The 19607-nt window shown below is 36.5% G+C and overlaps 2 protein-coding genes across 2 annotated transcripts; both read left to right on the forward strand.

Annotated features, from left to right (window-relative positions):
* The first annotated feature begins 11393 nt into the window (after positions 1-11393).
* LOC141358770 (uncharacterized) lies at positions 11394-13643 on the forward strand. Its single transcript, XM_073860384.1, has 8 exons — positions 11394-11560; positions 11648-11751; positions 11903-12009; positions 12154-12306; positions 12594-12956; positions 13069-13138; positions 13350-13405; positions 13553-13643. The coding sequence occupies exons 1-8, from the start codon at positions 11482-11484 to the stop codon at positions 13641-13643; spliced, it is 1023 nt and encodes a 340-aa protein (XP_073716485.1). The 5' UTR covers positions 11394-11481.
* Positions 13644-13704: 61 nt separating this feature from the next.
* Positions 13705-17458, forward strand: LOC141358771 (uncharacterized). Its single transcript, XM_073860385.1, has 19 exons — positions 13705-13764; positions 13916-14003; positions 14090-14145; positions 14292-14391; positions 14476-14531; positions 14677-14782; positions 14881-14936; positions 15088-15175; positions 15301-15371; positions 15471-15840; positions 15965-16035; positions 16136-16186; positions 16346-16430; positions 16509-16601; positions 16693-16739; positions 16850-16943; positions 17022-17089; positions 17190-17240; positions 17368-17458. Exons 1-19 carry the CDS (start codon positions 13736-13738, stop codon positions 17456-17458), a joined length of 1671 nt encoding a protein of 556 aa, XP_073716486.1. The 5' UTR covers positions 13705-13735.
* Positions 17459-19607: the final 2149 nt, after the last annotated feature.

The following is a 19607-nucleotide window of genomic DNA, read 5'->3' on the forward strand; positions in this document are numbered from 1 at the left end:
TAATGCGATTATCAGCCGCATCAAATGAAAAGAGGAAAATCATGATCGGGTTTTACCAACATTTCCATCATCCACTAGAAAGCACTTACAGCCAAACTTACTGTAAACCTAATAAGACAAAGAACCAAGTTAGGTTGAAATCACTGAGAGAGAAAGTTAACTTAGTCTAAAGTTTCTCTGTTCTCCTTTAACTCCTTTAGTAACACTAAACAGACAGATCACAGATGAGTTCAAACAGTTAACTAACTTAAAATCAATTCAAGGTCTTTACATCTTCTAACAATCTGATTACGAGGTTAAAAGATCAAAAAGGTTTTCAAACGTCTCTCTACAGCTTATGACGTATAATATATGAGAGATTTCTGACTGCAGCAATAACTTATAAAAAAACACTTATTTTTATTATCATAAGAAAACATTGAAGTTTATTGGTTATGACGTGGACGACTAATGAAAACATAAATCATTTCTGAAGAGTTTGTTTTGAATAAATACAGTAAATCATCTTTTATTTAATATCTAAAGGTGAAAACATCTGTAAGAGAGATCTGTATACGAGCTGTTAACTGTTAATGTTTGTATATAGCACATGATTCACATTGTTTTCTTTATCACACTGCATTCAGGGATCTTGATGGCCACATAAAGGAGGTGACCTATAAAGCAGCACAACATTTTATTCATCTGTTTCAGAGGTAAGTTATTTTATTACAAATGTTACTTTATAAAGTCACTGTTTTATTATTATAAGCCATTTAAAATGATAAACATCCAGTGATGCTCTGAATGAACTGAGATTTATTGATAAAAACATGAACACACAGTGTTTCTGCTCATCTCATGTTATTATTTAGTATTTATAGAGTAATATTTCATCCTGAAGAGTCTTTAGTTTGATCAGATTTATAAAAGAGAGATCAGCTTTAACTCTGGAGGTGAACCGCGGGAGGAGTGAGTGAAGAACAAGCAACACACACAAAACATTATCTCACTATCTCTTGATAACTTATAATTCACTACATGTTCATATCAATGATTAATTCATGAATTCAGCTTTAAACAAACACACACACACAACTTCACTGTTACTCTGTTTCAGGTTTATTTTAGTTAATGATATTTATCTTCAGAGGACGTCTGCGCATGCGTGCACTTATGATGAGCGTTCAGCAGTGCTATATTATAATGTTAAAGCACTTTTATTACATTTACAGATGCAAATATCAATTGCTGTCTATCTCTGTCTGTTTTCTTTTTGAAAATAAAATATTTTTTAATAAAATGGATTGTTGTTTGTGATTGGACTGAATACTATACACAACACATGCATATGTTTATTATTAATATATCTCCAAATATCAGTGGATGCATAAATTAAACACAAGTTACAATTCAATCAGTTACTGAATGTTACAATAAAGTACATTTACACATCAATTCAAAACAAACTCATCGCTCTCTTTTACTTATTAGATAATATGAGATCTCAATTTATAATAAATGTGTGTGTAAATACATTGTCAATATTGAGCCAGAAACTTTAACCTATACTTGTCCTCTGTACATTTGATCTATAATTGGTCTTTTTCTTTAAAAATGGGCCTTTTGCAGCTACTTTCCTGAGCTATCATTTTTTGAGCCAAATTATTAAATGATTAATGACATATTATGTTACTATGGACACTAATGTAACATTTCCATTCTCCACTTCTGTCACAGCAGATTATTCAATGCAAATGAATTATTATTAGTGTAGTGCACTGAAAAAGCATTACACAAAATTATTGAAAATCTGTAAGGACTGTAAAGTTTGCAGTTGCTTTAAAAAACCATAGGTCTCCCATTTCTGTTCCTGGAGGGCAGAAATCAGTCTCAACCCCAATCAAACACATCTGAACCTGCTAATATCACAGGGCTGACAACGTTTGAGTTTATCTTGGAGTGAGATTTAATGGGGGGAGAGGGTGTTTGAGGGTTTATAGAGGGTTGGCATCTTGGGGTGGTTATTAAATTATTTATTACAATTATATTTCACTAATTGATTATTAAATAATAAAATCATTATGTGTGGTCTTTACTAAAATAACCATTTGCCAAACAACTTATTTGATAACAGTTTGGATTTTGTGCTCTTTCTCTATTGAATTGTTGCAAAAAAGGTTTGCATTACAAATGCAATTACATTTTTTAAATTAAATTGAATTAAAAGCTTTTACTGAGTTTAAAGTCTGTTATCATTTTTTATCCCATCAAAGTTCTTAAAAGTCTAATAAGTGGTCTCTGTAAAATTGATATTGATTGGTGCTAATTACAATACACCAAACCTATGAGTACTAAAAACTAAAAGTATTCAGATTTCATACAATAATCTTTTCAGATTTAGAAGTTCAATTTTAGTCAGCTCCTCTGACAGTATCTATGTCTATTACCACAGAATCATTGTACAGTTATACAGGTACTACTCAGCACTATGGCATGAATGCTGTCAATAAAGCTTTTGTTAAACCTTAAACATTCCTTTAAAGTGGTCAGGTCTGCATAACAACTAATCATTTGCAGAATAAAAGTTTTTCTTTACATCATATATGTGTGTGTACTATGGATAATATAAATACACACACATACATGTATTATATATTTAATGTGGCACTTCCTCCTCACAGCAGCAGTAATGTGCATTGGTGAAAGATGGATACAGTTAACACTCATTTATACATCACTCATTATATTATCAAAAATAGTGAGAATAATCCAAATTCAGAAAAAAATGTCACAATCTTATAAGATCGGTAAAATTGCACATTTGCATTAGGCTTAAAAAACAAACCTCACCCGGATTGAATCAAGCGCGTATCGGTGACGTAATAACTGTGACGCGCATGAAAAAAATAAAATAAAATATTAAAATAATAAAGATATTTTTATTTTTGTACAAATATTACCTCCAACAAAAAGTATGGGATTTTTGACTGAAAAGCTTTAATAAACAAATGTACATTTACGCACTGGTTTATTTTGCAGAAATATGACAGTAATACCACACAGTATCAAAACAATATTACAGGGCTAGTCAACTGGCGGCCCGCTGTTCACCTTTGGCCGTTTCTTTCTCAATCGGAAGGCTGCAGCCTCCGGAGGTCGCATACGCAGACTGCATACTTCATCAAGATTAAGTTAACTGAGCATTACATTCACAAATCATAAGGATATTACAACAATTTACGATTAACTAAGAATAATAGTCAACTTTATAATTGTTAAAATTCTGAAATAAGACTTAATCACGTATGCAGCCTGGAAATGCGACCTCCGGAGGCTGCAGCCTTTATTGAGAGACGACCATAGTCTGATTTAAATTCAGCGTGGTTAATTTTACCTTACCACTGTACAAGACAACACAGAAAGGGGCTGTGTGGGGTGCCAACCATCTGCGGGTGCGTAATTATTTGATCCAATTGGAGCTTTGGATGCATTAAAGAAAATAAACTTACGCGACTACACAGCATGTGACGTGGCGACCGGAAGTGATGTATTTCAGTGTGTTCTAATCAAAACTGTGTGCAAAGTTAAAATGATTAATTATTGTTTGTTTTACTTTATCAGTAACACTCGAATACTCTAATTACTGGTAAGTAAATTATTAACTATATATTCGTAGATTAAAGGTTCTCTCCTATGACAGATTTACGATTAAACTACATTTTCTTTACGACTGCCACTAGGGGGCGAACTCCCGACATTTATATCTGTATAATGTACAATGGAAAGGCTGTTTACCATATCTATAAAATATTAAAAAAGAAAACATGTAGTGCAATTTTAGTCATTAGGAGAAGACTGGTTATATGTTGTGGGTACTTGACATGTAACAATTAATGAAAGTAAACAGTTATGAACAAAATATTTTTAGGAGTGTTGATCTCTTACACTTTTACTATTAACATTTGGCTCTTACATGTTAAACTGCAATTGTTTTTAAAATATTAATAAAGAAAATATGAGTTTTCAGTAATTAAAAGGCTTTCAAATTTCAATTTTTTTTGAAAATGCATGTTTTTAATATGTTTTTTTTTTTCAAATATACTATAACAAAAGTAACAAAAATGACAACAACACACACATATATGGTAAAAGTAAAAATATATCAAAAGTAAAAATAGGGGTAAAAGTTTGGCCCGCGTCATATTTATAATTTTAAAATCTGGCCCCTGAAGAAAAGTAGTTGAAGACCCCTGCAATATTACATACAGAATTTTGTGGTAAAACGACCCCCCCCCCCCACAAAAAAATCAACCAGACCAGACAACTTCCACACCAGATTCGTGTGAAAGTTAAAATAATTAACAAATGATGTTTTTGAAAACTTTTCATTATTTATAACTGTGTTAAAGAAGTTCAAAAACGTTTAAAGATCTTTGCACAGTTAATTTGCATCCCCCTCATGTGCTGCGCCCGACACAGCATATCCCGTTTTTGCCCCATATCGATTCAAAACTAAGTTACTCTGCCCACCAAAGCATGTAGAAGAAACTATTTCAGAAAAAAACATTTGCCGATTATAACAAAATACTTGTTTATTTTGAATGTGGTCGCTCAGGAATGGACTCCAGATTGCAGTCCTCATCTATGTCAGCTGAAGCCCTTTTTACATCACGAGAAGAAAACACACACAGCAAAAAAAGATTTTAGTTTGAGTCAAAAGTTAGAGACATACAACTATTTGTATTAGAAACTATGATGTAATATACATGAACATATATATATTTATTTATTTATAATTACAAATGCCTTATGTTTGCTAAATAACTCATGCTTATAATGCTCAGCATTGCTGATAATACTCATATTTCTCCCACATATCTTATTTTCTTGTTTTTAGTTTTTCTGTTCTATCCATCAGATTCATATCACTATAAACATGTGCATTTACATAACATGTCATGGAAAAATGAACACATGTAAATCTCGTGTCTTAGTCATTTATTTTACAATCAAAAACAGCTAACATGAAACAAAAACTGTAAATGCATGATGAACATAACAAGACAAACTTACTGTATCTGAGAAGCAGCTCCACTGCTCAATGCCTCTCTTGTGACGCGTCTTTATTTTGATAGAGTCTGGTCTTTTTGCACCTCGCTCGTGCTCCTCATCACCTTCTCCAAAACAAAAAAGTAATCTGCAATCGACGATCCAAAACGGAGATATTTATATCTAAACCTTATCGTTTCTTTAAGCTCTGTATAACTAGCCATAGCCGCTAGCATAACAGAATTTGGTTGCGCAAGCGTACGTGTGTTTGCGCAGATCTGCGCAGACGCACATTTTACCGACACAAACCAATCAAACTGAATCCTTGTAATCGTTTATGATTGGTTACTATCCCCATCAATCAAAACTTTGTTGGCTAGGCATTGGCTGGCTTTATTTTGGCTTCATCCAGTCAACACCTAAGGAACGCTAAATGACAGCTTGCTTACCCAATGATGCTCTCCCTGGGCATTTTAAATTCTCAAACCTTACATGATTGGACAAAACAGAAAAAGGCGGTGTAATTTTTTCGGGGAAGAAATTAACGGAGTAGAAAAAGATGACTTTTCAAGAATCGATATTTCATTGAAAATGAAAATTTGTTTTCATTGAAAATGAACATGATCGATCATACTAACCAGAAGCGCGCATGTAAACAAAGGCGGATCTTTTGGGATTTGTCCCTATTTTTCGTTGTTTTGGATTAAAATTGCGGGATGCATTTTAAAGAGTGGACACTTACTGGTGTTGAGATGATATGTAAGTATTGTCCATATTAATATGCGGTCCGTCTGCATTTCATTTAATCCTTTCCACTCCAGTGTATTATGAAAAAACAAGATATGAACATGAACATGAAGGACAGAAACCCATAGATGGCCTACGCCCTTATGGCCCGCCCACGGGCCTGTGCGGGTTACGTTTAAATAATTGTGAATTAATAGTTTCATAGTTAACTATTTATGCTGTGAGCATTTATTTTAAGATTTTTAAAGTGTGTCTGACACATGGATGGTTGTCTCTGGGCATAATATTTCCCGGCTATCCACTGACTTAACAACCTGGCCTGAGATAAAACCTGAAAGTGTGTGTCTCACTTTGTTTTAATATTTTTATAAGATTTTCTGAGATAAGCTTGATCTCTATTTGACGTTTGCTTTTGCACACGCCACCATTTTAGGAATGGGTTGAAGTACACAGATAGTATCGCGAGAAGATGACGTACACGCGCACTCAACTGCATCTCTCTTAAACAAAAATTCACAAATTACATCAACACCAATAATTGTCACTAGACTTGCTGATATAATTGAAACAATAATTAATTTAGATTAAACTGGATTTGTAAATTTGTTAAAGACCACAGCGTATTATATGTCAATGTGCGTCAATATTGTGTCAATTATTTATTTAACCATTTCTTATTAATCATGCAACTTAAACTTGAAACAGATGCGAATAATGACATTAGACACTGAAAAGCTATTGATAAACTTTTAAGTAAATGTACAAATCACATCGTTTAAATTAAACATTTATTAAATTATTTAATTTAATATATAATATATTTAATAAATAATAAATATTAAAGTAATGTATCTAATGAAATTTATTAAATCATTAACTGTCACATCACCTTCAGCCTTCAAATACTTTTTGCTCCCGGATTTCTAATTGGTTTACAAACTATGGCGTCACTTAATTCTGCAGGCAGCTATGTGAGACTGATATGATGTCTGTTCAGGAGACAATATCGCACCAAGCTTACACAATTTCTTAAGGTTCATGTTTAGTACGAGGAATAGTGATCTGAATTAAAGTTTACCAAAATAATATTAAGGATAATCTCTTTTTGTTTATATTTTTGCCCATTTTACCTTTTATTTAAACAGTGATAGAGGAGAGGACATGGAGGAGAGAGGGGTCGCCGAAAGTGCGAAAGCACCACATGTCGGAGCGCTGCCCAATAATAACTTCATCGGCTCCGACGGACATAAAAAAATTATTTCTTTTTGTGAAATAGAAAATACAGAAAACATGAAGCCTACACGTTACACTAAATTAACTGTTTAATAACACTCCCTCTTAATTTATTTATATATTTACTTCTTATCACTTTTATTATTTTATTAGTATATTATTTTCTTTTGTGGTTTTAATGTAATTATTTTTTATATTGTTTACTTGTATTAATTGCGGGTTGTAGAGCTTGAAATATGTATAAGTGTATTTTAATTCTTTTTTTAAATGTAAGTACAAATGTACGTTACTCGTTGATTCTGTTCATGCTTTTTTATGTTTTTTAATCTTTGTGTGCGCTTGTATTATCACAAGATATATTTTTTTAAATGTTAATTTGTGTAAAGTTTTAAATCGAAAGTCATAATAAACAAGCATTAAATGAGGTGTAATGTACATATTATTACACGTATGTCATTTACAACATTTTTACAGTTATTTAAATGCATAGCTGGTGACAATTTTACCTAAATCTTAATTATTCTTTTTAAAAGCTCAGACTAAAATGTACAATGATATCCGTTTAAATCTTTCAATATTTCTCTGTGTGTTTGCTACCTTAATTAATTTCAAAACACTTTAAACTTTAAAGTTTGTAAAATGATTTGTCTATAATAAAAACAAATGTAATGTCTAAAACAGTTTGAATCGGTTTGAATGAATGAAATGCGAGAATCTATTCATAGACGGACATTTGCCGGCTTAAAGTGTGTTACATTTAAACTCATAAGAATCCAATTTTTATTTAATGTTAAAACCAAGCACACTAATAGGCCTACAATATTAAACATTCCTTTTTGCGAACAAAATATATGGCGATTTATTTATTGAAGTCAACACAAATAGCAAATAATACTGAAAGGGCGTGTAAATATTAAATTATTAATACGATAATATTTAAAAAGATGTTATCATTTACTTTTCAAATGTTATAACAAAATATCTAAAGGGCGCTTTATGCAAAATATTAATTCTTTTAATGTCCGTGTTTACTATTGGACTGAAGAGAATTTTATTGTTGAAGACTTTTTATCTGATATAGAAAAGATAGACAATTCCCGATATTCATAAAGCAATTATAAAAAATGATATTAGGGAAATATATATATATGTGTGTGTGTGTGTGTTTATGGTTTCCATGGTTTAACTACAGTTAACAATGGTTAATGTTCGTACGGTGACGCTTTAATGCTGTGATTATTACGTCAAGTTTCAGAGGCTATAAAAGTCAGCACGCGCTTCATTATTTCGTGGGTTTTCAGTTCGGCGTGTTTTGGTTCTTGTTCACAAGTCCAAGGCGATTTTCTGTGTTTTTCCTGGTTGTTTGTTTGTCTTTGCGTTGTTGTTTTTTTGGTGTTCGTCATGTTTCCCGTCTTTGTTATTGACAGAGGATCACGACGATTCCCTTCACCGGAAGAGCTGTCTTCTGCTTTGAATAACGGGTCGACTCTCCTGTTTGTTAAGGAGAATCGGCCCGTTGTTGCAATCAGCAGACCTCTATCTGCTCCTGAATTCACTGAGCCCTCCGTCCCTGTGTCACAGGAGGAGGCGCTCAGTGAACCGGGCAGTCCGCATGAGGGAAACACAGTGGATGCTGAGGTTTCGGTGAGGCCGTTGTCTACAGCAGAGGAAGCCTGTAAGTTCATACATATTCACCTCTGTAATAGTCCAACAATATCTGTGACTGATGTACAAACAAAAAACACTAAGTGAAATGTGTGAGAGAGAGACACTGTTAGCCAAAGGACTTTTTAATGATTAATACTACTATTCCCTTATGAATACTGATCTTTATTTTCATTAAATGAACTTTTTTAAATAATTATTTAAAGTGTTTTGCTGTCCTTCACCACCATATGACACTGAATCTCAGATTGACAATCCTGGATGATATGCTGGATTAATAGATGATCCTTGAATCCTTAATTCTTATCTGTTCTTTTCACATACAGGTCCAGAGGAGAAGGCCATGGTCAAGGTTGAAGACACTGAGGAGGAGGCGTCAGAGTCTTCTCCTGATCATGTGCTTTCTCCAGTGTCTGGTTCAGGCTCTGTCACCAGCTCTCTTACTGAAGGGTAACATAAGACTTACACAGCATACAAACTCTTTGTAATAGATGTCATGTGTCTAACCTGACTTATTGTTTTGATATATTTGTCGGATCAGGAGTTCCTCTGTTGTGGACGACGAGCCTCCACTCAGCATCCAACCAGTGCTGTCGCTGCCTTGGGTCGGTGAGGTGGTCCCCATAGAGGACATGAAGCCACCAGCTCCCACGAAAGGTGTGAACGCACTTGATTTAGTATATTTGTGAACATTATTTTGTTGTCATCAAGTTGTTTAATTTAACCTCTTTGCTTTGTTCCCATAAGGTTTTCCAGTTTGGAAAGACCTAGGGGACACGGTGGACCTTCATGTCGCTCATGAGGAGACCACACCACCATCCTCCACTCAGGCAGCCGACACACATCAGGTGAGATTCTGTCTGCTTATCTCATCTTCAGAGAGTTTTTATAGAGACTCTAGAGGAATTATGTAATCGCTAAATTAAAACATCACATTTCAATACCCGCCAGAGTGTTTAACAGAAACTTAAACATAACCTAACTGATGATGATGTGATTTCTAGGGCGATGCTCTCAGCTCTGTGATGTCTGAATTGACACCAGCTGATCGAGCCGCCGCTCCCCCATCTCCTGCGTTATCAACAGCAGAGGAAGCCTGTAAGTTCAGACATTTTCACCTGTAATCTGTCCAACAATATCTGTGACTGATGTTCAAACAAAAAACACTGAGTGAAATGTGTGAGAGATAGAGACACTATTAGCCAAAGGACTTTTTAATGATTAATACTATTACCATGTCTAACCTGATCATTATTTTTTGCAGTTAATGAACATTTTTTAAAATAATAATTATTTGAAGTTTTGAAGTGTTTTGCTGTCCTTCACCATATGACACTGAATCTCAGATTGACAATCCTGGATGATATGCTGGATTAAAGGATGATCCTTAATTCTTATCTGTTTTTTTCATTTACAGGTCCAGAGGAGAAGGCCATGGTCGAGGTTGAAGACACTGAGGAGGAGGCGTCAGAGTCTTCTCCTGATCATGTGCTTTCTCCAGTGTCTGGTTCAGGCTCTGTCACCAGCTCTCTTACTGAAGGGTAACATAAGACTTACACAGCATACAAACTCTTTTTGTACTCGCGTGTCCATTTGCAAGATTTTATTTTTTAGCTCTAATTTACTGACTTATTGTTTTGATATATCTGTCAGGAGTTCCTCTGTTGTTGCCGACTGGAGTGAGGTTGAGCCCCTTAGCATGGCACCAGTGCTGTCGCTGCCTTGGGTCGGTGAGGTGGTCCCCAGAGACGACATGAAGCCACCAGCTCCCACGAAAGGTGTGAACGCACTTGATTTAGTATATTTGTGAACATTATTTTGTTATCATCAAGTTGTTTAATTTAACCTCTTTGCTTTGTTCCCATAAGGTTTTCCAGTTTGGAAAGACCTAGGGGACACGGTGGACCTTCATGTCGCTCATGAGGAGACCACACCACCATCGACACAGGCAGCCGACACACATCAGGTGAGATTCTGTCTGCTTGTCTCATCTTCAGAGAGTTTTTATAGAGACTCTAGAGGAATTATGTAATCGCAAAATTAAAACATCACATTTCAATACCAGCCAGAGTTATTAACAGTAACTAACACATAACCTAACTGATGATGATGTGATTTCTAGGGCGATGCTCTCAGCTCTGTGATGTCTGAATTGACACCAGCTGATCGAGCCGCCGCTCCCCCATCTCCTGCGTTATCAACAGCAGAGGAAGCCTGTAAGTTCAGACATTTTCACCTGTAATCTGTCCAACAATATCTGTGACTGATGTTTAAACAAAAAACACTGAGTGAAATGTGTGAGAGATAGAGACACTATTAGCCAAAGGACTTTTTAATGATTAATACTATTCCCATGTCTAACCTGATCATTATTTTTTGCAGTTTATTTATATTTCTTGAAAATAATAATTATTTGAAGTTTTGAAGTGTTTTGCTGTCCTTCACCATATGACACTGAATCTCAGATTGACAATCCTGGATGATATGCTGGATTAATGGATGATCCTTGAATCCTTAATTCTTATCTGTTCTTTTCTCTTACAGGTCCAGAGGAGAAGGCCATGGTCAAGGTTGAAGACACTGAGAGGGAGGCGTCTTCATCTGATCATGTGCTTTCTCCAGTGTCTGGTTCAGGCTCTGTCACCAGCTCTCTTACTGAAGGGTAACATAAGACTTACACAGCATAAAACTCTTTGTAATAGATGTCTGTACTCATGTGTCTAACCTGACTTATTGTTTTGATATATTTGTCGGATCAGGAGTTCCTCTGTTGTTGATGACTGGAGTGGGGTTGAGCCCCTCAGCATGGAACCAGTGCTGTCTCTGCCGTGGATCGGTGAGGTGGTCCCCAGAGATGAAATGAAGCCACCGGCCCCCGTGAAAGGTGTGAACGCACTTGATTTAGTATATTTGTGAAAATAATTTTGTTGTCATCAAGTTTTTTAATTTAACCTCTTTGCTTTATTCTCAGAAGGTTTTCCAGAGTGGAAAGACCTCTGGTACACGTTGGACTTCAGTGCATCTCGTAAGGAGACCACCACACCACCATCCACAAGTGCAGGCGGCACACATCAGGTGAGATTCTGTCTGTTTGTCTCATCTTCAGAGAGTTTTTATAGAGAGGAATTAATGTAATCACAAAAGTAAAACATCACATTTCAATACCAGCCAGAGTGTTAAACAGTAACTAACACATAACCTAACTGATGATGATGATGATTTCTAGGAGAACATCAAGGACCACGAGACTAAAGATCTCAAGGCGAGGGCGGAGATTTTAGTCTTTGATTTGGTCCGTTTCTCCGGATGTGGTTATGTTTCTGCAGAATTCCGGTAAGGACTCACAGATATTCAGTTGTTTTGTTGCAGTAACATTTTTGTGTTTTGACATCCAGCGATTAAGTCACGCTGATCAGATGCCTAATTAATTGTTAGAGAGCCGAGATAGTTTACAATGATAATTTTTCTCCCATGCAGATTTAAGGTAGGGCGAACATTGGTGGACTTTGCCCTGACCTCTGAGGAGGCATGTAGTCTCGTGAGGAAGACTTTGGACCGGGAGATGCTCCGTCTTCGTAAAGAAGAGAGTTCGCCCCAGAAATTGATTCACCTTTACAGGTTCATAAAGAGGTATGAAGATCTTTCTCCTGCCACATCTGTCAAGAATGTTTTTCAGTTGGCAAACAATGATGATAACAAAAGCGAATCAGTACATTAGAAGTCATACAATTTAGATTAATGCTGCGCTTAAAGAGAATCTTATTAATCTATTCAGTTTGGTCAAATGTATTCTTCCATTTCTTATAGGTTTAGTTACAATATGTTAGTTTTGTCTGTATGCAAAAATAAACAGCAATTGCTTAAGCACTACAATCATTGCAGAAACGGTACTCACAGTTTTTCCTATGCGTTCCTAGGTATCCCATGATATTTGTTGGCATGAAGTGCCAACTTTCTTCATGGGTCCTCGAGGATCTTTATGATTCAGACCTCTCTTCAGAGGATGAATCTGATGAGGTTGTACCTGCTGCTGCCCCTGCTCCTGCTGACCCTCCAGCAGTGATCCTTCCCTCTCCTCCTCCTGCACATGCTCCTGCTGACCCTCCAGCAGTGATCCTTCCCTCTCCTCCTCCTGCACCTGCTCCTGCTGACCCTCCAGCAGTGCTCCTTCCCTCGCCACCTCCTGCTCCTGCTGACCCTCCAGCAGTGATCCTTCCCTCGCCACCTCCTGCTCCTGCTGACCCTCCAGCAGGGGTTCCACCCTCCCCTAGTGTGTCTCAGTAAGTTAAACAAATTGTGTCACTTTTTATCTGTTACTATTATAATATTACAATAAGCTGCTGGTAAATGTTTGCAGAAACAGTTCTTAAAAATATTTAAATGTGTTTTTAGACCTTCACCTCCAGATGGATCGACTGCTCCGGTTGAGACGCCTCAGCCCCAGACGCCTCCATCCTCTCAGGTAGATTGTGAACATAAGCTCAAACTGATTTTGCCAAGTGGTTGATGTCCTCAGGGTTGATTGAAATGTTGTCCCAGGGTCAACACAATGTTGTCCTGAGGACATCAACCACTTGGCAAAATCAGGAGAGCCGTGAAGCTAATTGGTGTTAATAATAATGAAAAAGTAGTTTCATGTAAATGTTTTAAACCTTTTATTGTTTTACATACAGCAAACCAGTGCAGACAAGGTGGAGGATAAGAAGGTGGAGACTAGTTTACCATCTCCGTAAGTTTGTCAAAGTCTCTCTAAGTTCATATGTAACCAATCTAGTATTATGTTTATGTTTTTAAATCTTTAACAGTAAACTTAATATTTTATTGTTTAAATATTTGCAGAAACAGTTCTTAACAATATATATAAATGTGTTTTTAGACCTTCACCTCCTGATGGGTCAACCGCTCCGGTTGCACCTCCTCAGCCCCAAACGCCTCCATCCTCTCAGGTAGATTGTGAACATTATTAGTGCCAATTTTATTGAAAAAGTAGTTTCATGTAAATGTTTTAAATCTCTAATTGTTTTACTTACAGCAAACTAGTGCAGATGAGGTGGAGGATATGGAGGTGGAGACTAGTTTACCAGCTCCGTAAGTTTATAAAAGTTTCTCTAAATTCATTACTAACCAGTATAGTATTACCTTTAGCTTTGTTTTTAAATCTTCTTCAGTAAACTTAATATTTTATTGCTCAAATGTTTGAAGAAACAATTCTTAACAATATATATAAATGTGTTTTTAGACCTTCACCTCCGGATGGGTCAACCGCTCCGGTTGCACCTCCTCAGCCCCAAACGCCTCCTCAGCCCCAAACGCCTCCATCCTCTCAGGTAGATTGTGAACATTATTAGTGTCAATATTAATGATAAAGTAGTTTCATGTAAATGTTTTAAATCTCTAATTGTTTTACTTACAGCAAAATAAAGCTGATGAGGTGGAGGACATGGAGGTGGAGGCTAGATTTCCAGCTCCGTAAGTTTATAAAAGTTTCTCTAAATTCATTTCTAACCAGTCTAGTATTACCTTTAGCTGTGTTTTTAAATCTTTAACAGTAAACTTAATATTTTATTGTTTGAATGTTTGGAGACACAGTTCTTAATATATAAATGTGTTTTTAGACCTTCACCTCCAGATGGCTCAACCGTTCATGTTGCGTCTCCGCAGACGCCTCCTCAGCCCCAAACGCCTCCTCAGCCACAGCCGTCTTTGTCCTCTCAGGTAGATTGTGAACATTATTAGTGCCAATATTAATGAAAAAGTAGTTTCCTGTAAATGTTTTAAATCTAATTGTTTTACTTACAGCAAACGAGTGCAGACAAGGTGGAGGACATGGAGGTGGAGACTAGTTTACCATCTCTGTAAGTTTATAAAAGTTTCTCTAAATGTAACCAGTCTAGTATTACCTTTAGCTTTGTTTTTAGGTCTTCTTCAGTAAACTTAATATTTTATTGTTTGAATGTTTGCGGAAACCGTTCTTAACAATATATTTAAATGTGTTTTTAGACCTCCATCTCCAGATGGGTCAACCGCTCCGGTTGCATCTCCTCAGCCACAGACGCCTCCTCAGCCCCAAACGCCTCCTCAGCCCCAAATGCCTCCATCCTCTCAGGTAGGTTGTGAACATTATTAGTGTTAATATTAATGAAAAAGTGAAAGAAAAAGTAGTTTCATGTAAATGTTTTAAATCTCTAATTGTTTTACTTACAGCAAACTAGTGCAGATGAGGTGGAGGATATGGAGGTGGAGACTAGTTTACCATCTCCGTAAGTTTATAAAAGTTTCTCTAAATTTATCTTTAACCAGTCTAGTATTACCTTTAGCTTTGTTTTTAAATCTTCTTCAGTAAACTTAATATTTTATTGCGCAAATGTTTGAAGAAACAGTTCTTAACAATATATTTAAATGTGTTTTTAGACCTCCACCTCCAGATGGGTCAACCGCTCCGGTTGCACCTCCTCAGCCCCAAACGCCTCCTCAGCCCCAGCCGTCTTCGTCCTATCAGGTAGATTGTGAACTTTATTAGTGCCAATTTTAATGATAAAGTAGTTTCATGTAAATTAGTCTTTAGCAGAACTTCTGTTAATTTTAATTTGTTTTAATAAATGTGTTTTAAATCTAAAATTACAGCAAAGTAATGAGATGGAGCTGACATCAATAATGGCCAGACTCTGTCTCACAGAAACTGATATTAAAGCTCAGTAAGTTTATCATAGTCTGTCTGTTTTAGACTTTACATTTTTTATTTGCACAAATGTTTACAGAAACAGTTCTTAACAATATATTTAAATGTGTGTTAGACCTTCACCTCCGGATGGGTCAACCGCTCCGGTTGCGTCTCCGCAGACGCCTCCTCAGCCCCAAACGCCTCCTCAGCCCCAAACGCCTCCTCAGCCCCAAACGCCACCTCAGCCCCAGACGCCTCCTCAGCCCCAGACGCCTCCTCAGCCCCAAACGCCTCCTCAGCCCCAGACGCCTCCTCAGCCCCAGACGCCTCCTCAGCCCCAAACGGCTCCTCAGCCCCAAACGCCTCCTCAGCCCCAAACGCCTCCTCAGCCCCAAACGCCTCCTCAGCCCCAAACGCCTCCTCAGCCCCAAACGCCTCCTCAGCCCCAGACGCCTCCTCAGCCCCAAACGCCTCCTCAGCCCCAGACGTCTTCATCCTCTCAGGTAGATTGTGAACATTATTAGTGTCAATTTTAATGTTAAATTGTTTCATGTAAATTAGTCTTCAGCAGAACTTGTGTTAATTTTAATTTGTTTTAATGAATGTGTTTTAAATCTAAAATTACAGCAAAGTAATGAGATGGAGCTGACGTCAATTATGGCCAGACTCTGGCTCACAGAAACTGATATTAAAGCTCAGTAAGTTTATCATAGTCTGTCTGTTTTAGACTTTACATTTTTTATTTTCACAAATGTTTACAGAAACAGTTCTTAACAATATATTTATATGTATTTATAGACATTCATCTCCTCACGGGCTGTTGGCGGAGGTCACGCCACCTCAGGCCATGTAAGTTCAAAGTCAAAGTCTCTTTAAATTCATCTGTAACCAGTCTAGTATTACTTATATTAAAATGATTAATGCTTATATATTACATACTTTATTTTTTACAGTAAAGTTAAATGTTATCAGAAACAGTTCTTACAGTATCTTTATTTGTATGTGTAGACTTTCACCTCCTCACAGACAAGCGCCTCCTCCCGCCTCATCTCCACAGTGTCGCGCTTTTAAGCGTCCGCCTCCTCCGTCACAGGTAGATTTAAACCGAAGCCTTCAGCAGAACTCAATATTCATTTTAATTTGTTTTAATATACGTGTATTTAATCTTCAGGATGAGATGAAGCCGACGCCAAAGACGGACAGTCGGAATAGGCTGTCGGCTGAGGTCACGCCGCCTCCGGCCCAGACACCATCGTCTGCTCAGGTAGATTTAACCAAAGACCTAAATGTTATTTGTGACAATTAAATTGAGAATTTCATTTCTTTTATTAAATCTTTGATTGTTTTATTTACAGCAAAATAAAGCAGACACTGCCGTGGCCGACTGTTCTTCAGTTTCTCAGTAAGTCTTTATTTCAGCATGAACCTTTGTTATATTACATTTAGTTTTTTATTTGAGATATTTTAGCGCTTGAATGTTTGAATTCTCACAGTGCTTTTATATGTTTATAGACCTTCAACTAATAACAGTCGGCCAATCCGGCAAGTGTCTCCTCCCGCCTCTCCTCGTAAGCGTCCGGCTCCTAAGCGTCCGGCGTCTTTACAGGTAGATTAAAACTGAAGTCTTTAGCAGAACTCAATGATCATTTTAATTTGTTTTAATATACGTGTATTTAATCTTCAGGATGATCCGGATGAGATGGAGCCGACGCCAAAGAGGCCCAGGCTGTGCAATACCGATATTAAAGCTCAGTAAGTTTATCATAGTCTGTCTGTTTTAGACTTTACATTTTTTATTTGCACAAATGTTAACAGAAACAGTTCTTAACGATATATTTATATGTATTTATAGACATTCATCTCCTCACGGGCTGTTGACTGATGTCACGCCACCTCAGGCCCAGTAAGTTTATCAAAATCTCTTTAAATTCATCCCTAACCAGTTGGTATTACGTTTAGCTGTGTTTCTACATTTTTTACAGTAAAGTTATCAGAAACAGTTCTTACAGTATCTTTATTTGTATGTGTAGACTTTCACCTCCTCACAGACAAGCGCCTCCTCCCGCCTCACCTCCTCAGCGTCGTGCTCTTAAGCGTCCGGCGTCTTCACAGGTAGATTAAAACTGAAGTCTTTAGCAGAACTTAATGATCATTTTAATTTGTTTTAATATACGTGTATTTAATCTTCAGGATGATCCGGATGAGATGGAGCCGACGCCGAAGAGGGAGAGGCGAAATGGGCTGTCGACTGAGGTCACGCCTCCTCCGGCCCAGACGCCATCATCCTCTCAGGTAAATTTAACCGTTTAGACCTAAACGTTATTAAGTGACAATTTCATTGAGAATTTAATTTAATTTATTAAATCTTTGATTGTTTTATTTACAGCAAAATAAAGCAGACGCTGGGGAGGTCGAGTGCTCTTCTGTGTCTCAGTAAGTCTTTATTTCAGCATTAACCTTTGTTAAACTACATTTAGTTTTTTATTTAAGATGTTTTAGCGCTTGAATGTTTGAATTCTCACAGTACTTTTATATGTGTTTATAGACTTTCACCTCCTCAGAGACATATGCCTCCTCCCGCCTCTTGTCGCCGTCTTTGGCGTCCGGCTCCGTCTTCACAGGTAGATTTAAAGCGAAGGCTTTAACAGAACTAAATATTCATTTTATTTTGTTTTAATATACGTGTATTTAATCTTCAGGATGAGATGGAGCCGACGCCAAAGAGGGCCAAACTTAACAGGCTGTCGGCTGGTGTCACGCCTCCTCCGGCCCAGACGCCATCATCCGCTCAGGTAGATTTAACCAAAGACTTAAATGTTATTTGTGACAATTTCATTGAGAATTTCATTTCATTTATTAAATCATTGATTGTTTTATTTACAGCAAAATAAAGCAGACACTGCCGTGGCCGACTGTTCTTCAGTTTCTCAGTGAGTCTTTATTTCAGCCTTAACCTTTGTTATATTACATTTAGTTTTTTATTTGAGATGTTTTAGTGCTTGAATGTTTGAATTCTCACAGTGCTTTTATATGTTTATAGACCTTCAACTAATAACAGTCGGCCAATCCGGCAAGTGTCTCCTCCCGCCTCTCTTCCTAAACGTCGTGCTCTTAAGCGTCCCGCTCCATCCACTTCACAGGTAGATTTATACCAGAGCCCTAAACAAAACAAATTCAATTAAAAAAGTTATTTGATGTCTTAAATCTCTGTTTGTTTTATTTGCAGGAAGCATCTGAAGGCATGGTATCAGACGCCAAGAGACCCAGACTTGATGGGTTACTTTAAAAAAAAAAAAAGAAGAAGAAGAAGAGACCCAACTTCACCTCCTCAAACCCCACCCCTATGAGCAGAAAATAAATAAAAATATTTTGATATTAAACAGAGTAGAGTAGTGGAAAAAAACAAAAAAGAGAAAGATTGTTTGTGACGCATTCATTATGTTCATTTATTGTGTCAAACTTAAATGTAATGCGATTATCAGCCGCATCAAATGAAAAGAGGAAAAATCATGATCAGGTTTTACCAACATTTCCATCATCCACTAGAAAGCACTTACAGCCAAACTTACTGTAAACCTAATAAGACAAAGAACCAAGTTAGGTTGAAATCACTGGGAGAGAAAGTTAACTTAGTCTAAAGTTTCTCTGATCTCCTTTAACTCCTTTAGTAACACTAAACAGACAGATCACAGATGAGTTCAAACAGTTAACTAACTTAAAATCAATTCAAGGTCTTTACACCTTCTAACAATCTGATTACGAGGTTAAAAGATCAAAAAGGTTTTCAAACGTCTCTCTACAGCTTATGACGTATAATATATGAGAGATTTCTGACTGCAGCAATATCTTATAAAACAAATTTTTATTATCATAAGAAAACATTGAAGTTTATTGGTTATGACGTGGACGACTAATGAAAACATAAATCATTTCTGAAGAGTTTGTTTTGAATAAATACAGTAAATAATCTTTTATTTAATATCTAAAGGTGAAAACATCTGTAAGAGAGATCTGTATACGAGCTGTTAACTGTTAATGTTTGTATATAGCACATGATTCACATTGTTTTCTTTATCACACTGCATTCAGGGATCTTGATGGCCACATAAAGGAGGTGACCTATAAAGCAGCACAACATTTTATTCATCTGTTTCAGAGGTAAGTTATTTTATTACAAATGTTACTTTATAAAGTCACTGTTTTATTAAAGTCATTTAAAATGATAAATATCCAGTGATGCTCTGAATGAACTGAGATTTATTGAACACAC

This window comes from Misgurnus anguillicaudatus, chromosome 22 (genome assembly GCF_027580225.2).
Source record: "Misgurnus anguillicaudatus chromosome 22, ASM2758022v2, whole genome shotgun sequence".
Taxonomy (NCBI): domain Eukaryota; kingdom Metazoa; phylum Chordata; class Actinopteri; order Cypriniformes; family Cobitidae; genus Misgurnus; species Misgurnus anguillicaudatus.